General features: G+C 51.5%; 1 protein-coding gene across 2 annotated transcripts; it reads right to left on the reverse strand.

Moving 5' to 3' along the window:
- Window positions 1-1,286: 1,286 nt before the first annotated feature.
- On the reverse strand, window positions 1,287-3,709 carry CLPS (colipase, pancreatic). 2 transcript variants are annotated; one of them, XM_011986575.1, is made up of 3 exons: window positions 2,906-3,709; window positions 2,041-2,874; window positions 1,287-1,591 (listed from the first exon to the last, which is right to left on the reverse strand). In XM_011986575.1, exons 2-3 carry the CDS (start codon window positions 2,215-2,217, stop codon window positions 1,403-1,405), a joined length of 366 nt encoding a protein of 121 aa, XP_011841965.1. In that variant the 5' UTR covers window positions 2,218-2,874; window positions 2,906-3,709; the 3' UTR covers window positions 1,287-1,402. The 2 variants fall into 2 exon arrangements, with proteins under 2 accessions (XP_011841965.1, XP_011841964.1); XM_011986574.1 differs by having other exon boundaries at window positions 2,041-2,163; window positions 3,567-3,700.
- Between the last annotated feature and the right edge of the window lie 3,421 nt (window positions 3,710-7,130).

The raw sequence follows: 7,130 nt of genomic DNA on the forward strand, positions 1-7,130 counted from the left end.
CACCATGCCCGGCTAGTTTTGTATTTTTAGTAAAGATGGGATTTCTCCATGCTGGTCAGGCTGGTCTCAAACTCCTGACCTCAGGTGATCCGCCCACCTCGGCCTCCCAAAGTGCTGGGATCACAGGTGTGAGCCATCGCCCCCGGCAACATAGAAGTTTCATTCAGTTCACTGTCCCTCACTCTCTGGGCATCTCCACCGAGGGGTCGGTGAGCTTCTGCTTGCATACCTGGAGGATGGGAACCTCAGTACTGCCTAAGGTAACTCATGTTTGATGGCTCCTGGGCATATACAATCTTTATATTAAGGCAAAATTAAATTCCCTACAATTTCCACCCATTTTTCTTAGTGTGAATAATTGGGAAAGAAAAAGGAATCATAAGGCCAGGCACGGTGGCTCACGCCTGTAATCCCAGCACTTTAGGAGGCTGAGGCAGTGGATCACCTGCAGTCAGGAGTTTGAGACCAGCCTGGCCAACATGATGAAACCCCATCTCCACTAAAAACACAAAAATTAGCCAGACATGGTGGTGGGCGCCTGTAATCCCAGCTACTAGGGGAGGCTGAGGCAGGAGAATTGCTTGAACCTGGGAGGCAGAGGTTGCAGTGAGCCGAGAGATCAAGCCACCGCACTCCAGCCTGGGCAACTCTGTTTCAAAAAAAAAAAAAAGGAATCGTAGAAGCAGGGCAGTGGAGTTAGATGGTAGAGTGCCAACATTTCCTGATTATGTGAAATTGGGCAAGCTCCTCTCTGAAACTTGGTCTCTATCTATAAAGTGGAGATGAGAAATTCTCCCTCCTGGGTTCCTTGTGAGCATTTGCTGGCAGAGAGTAAGCTCATAGCAATTGAGAGTGGTCTGACCCCTTAACACATGAGTTGTGTCAGCTAGCTGTCACATTTGAGAATTGTGTCCAGAAAAGAGGTGAGAGCCCAGGACACTGATGCCTCTGATGCAGGGTGACTAACATGGGCCATTAAAACTCCTTACCCGCAAGGGTGTGTGTGTCTGTGTGTGCACATGTGCCCGCTTGTCTCTGAGAACCAGCGGGACAAGGAGGGCATCCCAGGTAGGTGTGACTGCTCCCCAGAAATGGAGGGCCTCCCAGGCTGGCTGGGCCTCCTTCACAGCTTTGTCTCCAGTATCCAATCTGTTTGGCCACATCCTCTCCAGCCCCAGACCCATCCCTGGTTCTTCTGACCTGCCTGAAGCCTGCCCTGGTGGGCCAAAGGCCTGATGCAACTGCAGAGAAGATGCTGACTCAGAGAGAATATGCAGGAGACTGGGAAATTTTTGCAGGAGGCCTTTAATTGTGAAGAGTCCAATCAGAAAACAGAGGTGCTGGTCAAGGAGGTGGCCAGCCCGGGAGATGCCCTGGAGCAGGGGGAGAGGTGCCCCTGAGCCTAGTGGCCTGCAGCATTTTGGGCTAGGTATGGGAGTGGGTGGGCGGTCTCACTACTTGAAGCATCCAGTGTCCCAATGTCGTGGCAGACGCCGAAGTTGGTGTTGGTGATAGCGCCCACAATGGTCTTGTCTCCCTCACAGGTCAGGCCACGCTCACAGGGACACTTGTAGTAAATCCCGTAGAGCGTCTGCAGAGACACAGCCAATGAAGTCAAGGCTATGGGGGGATACTTTGGACATCAATTGTCCCCTGCCTGACCTATAGAACCAGTAGGCCAGCCTGTGTTTTCAGGGAGTGCCTCTCCCACCTACCTCCCCAGGGGTGCTGTGGGCCCTAGAGACCCCAGTTCTGACCTCTGCTCTGGCTCATTTGCTCTTACTGGCTTGATCTCTCTGGGGAGCCTCTACTTACCCAGTCATGAAATGGGGATAACAAATCCTCACCCCCATCCATCTCACTGGTCACTCGGGTCAAGAGAGATGATGGGATGGGAAAGTGCTTTGACACCTGTTGACCTCCCTCTCGTCTCCTCAACATTCAGTGTCCAGGCTGACCCTCCTCCCTGATCCCACTCACAAGTGTTCAGGGCCCTCCTCCCCATTCTCCCGGACCCATGCCACGTCCTCAGGCACCCACCTTGACAGAACACTCGCTGTTCTCTCTGGCCAAGGGTATGCAGCGGGCCAGGTCCAACGCACCCGTGTGTTGGCAGCATTGGCTCTTACACTGGGCACTATTCATGCAGAGCTCACCGTTCTCCTGCAAGGGGCAGCCAGTCAGCCCAGGCCCCGCTCCCTCAGGTCCCTTCTCCATTCAGACCCGCACCCACCACGCACTACTGCTAACAGTGTCTCCCCTGTTGGGGATGTATGTGAAGGAGTCCAACCCGTGGGTCTGGTGGCCTCTGTGCCCCCCCCCCACCCACATGAGAAGTGGGCATGCGGTAACAGAGAAGCAGCCTGCACAGAGGGTCAGGACCCCCGGATTCTAGTACCCGCTGTACTACCAACTCCCTGCGTGACTCTGGGCAAGTCACTGCCTCTCAAGCCTCAGTGTTCTCATCTGGAATGTGCACATGAGGCCCCTAGACAGGCTCTCCAAATCTCTCTGGGTCCCACACACCTTTAAGGAGGCAGTGAAGATTGCCTCTCCCTGCAAGACTCCTTCCTCCCGCAACAGATCTGATCTATCATCTCCAGGGTCCTGGACCTCCAAGTCCAGCCATGGCCCCAAGTTAAGAGAGTTCAGAATCTTTCAACCTTATGGACGTTCTGGAAGGGCTTTCCCAGCCAAGACCCATGGTGGAGAGGTGGTGTGGGCCAGTCGTAGGGCCCCAGCTTAACCACTTTCCAGCTATGTGACCTCAGGCAGGTTGCTCACCCTCCCTCTGTCTGAAGATAGGGCTGACTATGAAAGCACCTCCCTCAGTGGTTATTATGAGGACAGAATGAGCAAACATCTCCGCGGCATCTCGAACTGTGTTGGACACACAGTAAGATGCCACCATAAGTTAGAAGCTGGAATGATTGGCACAAAGCATTTTCTCAGGATGGAAGCCCAGGGCTCTGGATTTTTGTGAAGCTCCCTCATAGGGCCAGGCGAGGTGGCTCACACCTGTAATTCCAGCACTTTGGGAGGCTGAGGTGGGTGGATCATGAGGTCAGGAGTTCGAGACCAGCCTGGGCAACATGGTGAAACCCCGTCTCTACTAAAAATACAAAAAATAGCCGAGCGTGATGGCGGGCGCCTGTAATCCCAGCTACTCAGGAGGCTGAGGCAGGAGAATCGTTTGAACCCAGGAAGCGGAGGTTGCAGTGAGCTGAGATTGCGCCACTGCACTCCAGCCTGGTGATAAAGTGAGACTCCATCTTAAAAAAAGAAAGAAAGAAAGAAAGAAAGAAAGAAAGAAAAAAGGTCCCTCATAGCCAGGTTGAGCTGCTGCTCTGAGCATGCTCCAGTTGGAGCTGGAGAGGGGCTGATCAGCCTTTCCTGTGGCCCCTGGGAAGAGGCATACAACAGGCCATGGAAGTAAACAGATGGATGCAAGATGCCACTCCTCCCAGCCCCTGCCAGTCCAGGTGGGGACATCAGAGGTCAAGGTCCAAGCTTAGGACGTCTTCACCTGGGGACTCAGGAGGCCCCTTCCCTGAAGACCCTCTTACCAGGTTGATAATGATCCCCCGTGGGCCAGGAGCTGCATAGGCCACAGAGAGGGCGACAAGCAGGAGGATCAGGATCTTCTCCATGGCGAGTGGGACAGCTGGTGTGGGTGGCAGGAGACAGAGCCAGCTGTGGTGATGGGGCTATAAAAGGGGCCTTGACCTCACGTGACCCACCTACATCCCACAGGGCTGGCCGTGGGCAGAGGTGCAGCTGTGGCCAATCTGCTGGGAGGCGGGTCCTGATAAGGAAGCTGGGTGAGTACCTGGTGGCCTTTTGCGTGTGTGTGTGTGTGTGTGTGTGTTGGTGATAATTGTGTTGCATCATGGTTAAGAGTGTGGACTGTGTACAAGTTATTAGTGAGGCAAACTTACTATCTGTTCCAACTATTCTGCCTTTCATCTTATCTGTCAACTAAGGATAATTTAAAGAGTTGAGAGTGTTGAATTAATACACATTTATATGTGTTACATATATAAACATGATTATATACAATTATAAGAATATATTTATATTGTATATTCCCATATGCCACATAAGCAGTGGGTAAGGGCAGCTGCCCTTGTGTCCTGAGCTCCTGGGCAGTGCCTGGATGAGTCTGAGGCAAGAGAGGCACCTATAGTGTGAGTGCCTGCTTACATTCTGTGTACTCGGGGCCTCTCTGTCTCACCATAGTCAGGTCTTGCCTTTGGCCCACCCAAGCCCGGGTGTCTAGCAGTGTCAGACTCCAGGTATGAGGATCCCAGCCTCCTACCCCTCAACCTTCCTTCAGTCTCCTCGGGGGATTCCAGGCCAGGCCCAGATCCCTGGGGCTGACAGTTCTGCAACCCCCAGCAGGCCAGGGTGTGTGTGCTTTTACTCTGGCACCCACCCCCTGCCCTCACACCAGGGGGCTGCCTGCAGGCTTGACTCAAGGGCCCTTAGGAGGCCCTTCCTAAATGCCTCTCTCCCCTTTTATTTCTACCTCACTTACTATCTGCAATTCCAGCATCAGATACACCTTTCGTTAAGGTTTCCACTCACGCTGCCCCCTACCCAAGGCCACGTGTGCGCATGAGCAGTCGCTAGTCCTGGCTGAGAATGAAGAGGTCTTGTCAGCCTCAGATGGAGCAGGGGCCTCAGGAAGCTGGGAAGGGCACAGCTGCCTGAGTTTGCTTAGGCATGGGAACAGAGCAGCTTTTCCTGAAGGACTAGTCATGGCAGCCAGAGGCCCGTGCCCTTCCCCTCTCCATCCCAGGAGGTAGAAGACAGCTCCACTGAGAGGCCCAGGCCTCAAGCACAGCTTTTAATTTAATTTAATTTAATTTTTTGAGACAAGGTCTCACTCTGTCACCTAGGCCAAAGTGCAGTGTGCCATCTTGGCTCACGGCAGCCTCCACCTCCTGAGATCAAGCAATCCTCCCCCTCAGCTGCCCAGGTCTCAAACTCCTGGGCTCAAGCAATCCTCCCACCTCGGCCTCCTAAAGTGTTGGGATTACAGGTGTGAGCCACTGTACCCAGCCTCAAGCACAGCTTTGATCCAGACCAAGCTGGCTTCAAAACTCAGCATTTACTAGAGCTACATGGCCTCAGACACATTATTGAAAGTGAAGCTCCCTGAAGCTCACTTTCCTTATTTACCTTAGGGAGATAATGCCTCCTACTTCCTGAGGCCATGATTAAGACAATGCATGTGGAACGCCTTCGGAAGTGCCTGGCACATGGTGGGTGCCCAGCCATATAATATGACCCACTTCCTCTCACCTTTACATCCCTGGGGTGTGGAATGTAGAGGAATAGCTGGAGGAACAGCCAAGAGACTCTCAAAAGAAAAACCCATTTGGTTCCAGCGATGCAGAAATACCACTGATGAAACAACACTATCCCCTCTCTCTTTTACAAAACTCAATGTTTGAAACCACTTTTTCCTATGAGCTCACTCTGATCCTTCCTTCTGTTTACCTGCTCTCCACCCCCGGGACCTCTGTGAGGTGAGCCACAGGGAAGGGAATCACTACTCCCTCCTCACAAGTCAAGATGGAGACTGGCGGAGGCACCGGAGGAGAGATTTCTGTCCATGCAGGGAGCCGTGAAAACCAGCAGCCCTGTCCCTAGTTGGTCTCAGCCAAGCTCACAGAGGAAAAGGACTGGAGTTTTTTCCATCACAAATGAAGTATAGCAAAGAGAACTTTGACATTGTATGTGCTTCTAAAAGGAAAGCAAAAATTAAGTACCTGTCGATGAAAAGAGTCAAACTCTGTACAATATTTGAATAGATTTCTTCTGAGCCAAATATGAGCAACCGTGGCCTGTGACACAGCCCTCAGGATGTAACTGCTCACGGGGTTCACCTTACCCACTACCTAGACAGAGCTGATTCATCAAGACAGGGGAATTGCAGTGGAGAAAGAGTATTTCATGCAGAGCCAGCTGTGCAGGTGCGGGAGACTGGAGTTTTACAGAATTATTGTCGTTGCTGTTGAGACAGAGCTTCACTCTTGTTGCCCAGGTTGGAGTACAATCGCGTGATCTCGGCTCACTGCAACCTCTGCCTCCTGGGTTCAAGTGATTCTCCTGCCTCAGCCTCTCGAGTAGCTGGGATTACAGGCACGTGCCACCATGCCCAGCTAATTTTGTATTTTCAGTAGAGACAAGGTTTCACTACGTTGGTCAGGCTGGTCTCGAACTCCAGACCTCAAGTGATCCACCTGCCTCAGCCTCCCAAAGTGCTGGGATTACAGGCGTGAGCCACGGCGCCCAGCAGGGAGCAGAGTTTTTAAAGATAACTTGGTGGGTGGGGGAAGCCAGTGAGCCAGGGGTGCTGATTGGTCCGATATGAAATCATAGGGACTCACAGCTACCTTCATGCACTCAGTCAGTTCCTGGGTGGGGGCCACAAGATCAGATGAGCCAGTTTATTGATCTGGGTGGGGCCAGCTGATCCATCAAGTGCAGGGTCTGCAAAATATCTCAAGCCCTGATCTTAGGAGTGGTTTAGGGAGGATCAGAATCTTGTAGGTTCCAGCTGCATGACTCCTAAGTCATAATTTCTAATCTTGTGGCTAATGTTAGTCCTACCAAGGCAATCGAGTCCCCAGGCAAGAATGAAGTCTGCTTTGGGAAAGGGCTGTTACTGTCTTTGTTTAAACTATAAACTAAGTTTCTCCCATAGTTAGTTCAACTTACGCCTAGGAATGAACAAGGACAGCTAGGAGGTTAGAAGCAAGACAGTTAAGTCAGATCTCTTTCACTGTCTCAGTCATAATTTTGCAAAAGGGGTTTCAGAATAGGAGAAAACAAAGCAAGTGACCCCCTTTTGAGCACTCCGTAGCTTTTATGGCATCTCTACTTGCCAAAGTTTATGTAAAATTGAAATAACATGGTCTTTGTGCACATTTACGTTAAGGAAAAAGAGCCCTGAAGTTGACCTGTAAACTATAGAATTCCTAAGTCGTCTTTTTTCTGTTTTTCTTTTCTGCCTGCTCTAAATCTGCTTGCTTGCTTTTCCTTCCTTCCTTCCTCCCTCCCTCCTTCCCTCCTTTCTTTCTCTTTTCTTTCTTTCTCTTTTCTTTTTCCTTTCTTTCTTT

The sequence above is a fragment of the Mandrillus leucophaeus genome, unplaced genomic scaffold (assembly GCF_000951045.1).
Source record: "Mandrillus leucophaeus isolate KB7577 unplaced genomic scaffold, Mleu.le_1.0 Scaffold3, whole genome shotgun sequence".
Taxonomy (NCBI): domain Eukaryota; kingdom Metazoa; phylum Chordata; class Mammalia; order Primates; family Cercopithecidae; genus Mandrillus; species Mandrillus leucophaeus.

What these genes read in the sequence shown, in the direction of transcription:
- CLPS (XM_011986574.1), bottom strand. Translation starts at nt 3,650, where the DNA reads ATGGAGAAGATCCTGATCCTCCTGCTTGTCGCCCTCTCTGTGGCCTAT. An exon ending in GGGGGATCATTATCAACCTG is followed by an intron (nt 2,164 to 3,566) that starts GTAAGAGGGTCT and finishes TGCCCCTTGCAG; the next exon opens with GAGAACGGTGAGCTCTGCAT. An exon ending in ACAGCGAGTGTTCTGTCAAG is followed by an intron (nt 1,592 to 2,040) that starts GTGGGTGCCTGA and finishes GTGTCTCTGCAG; the next exon opens with ACGCTCTACGGGATTTACTA.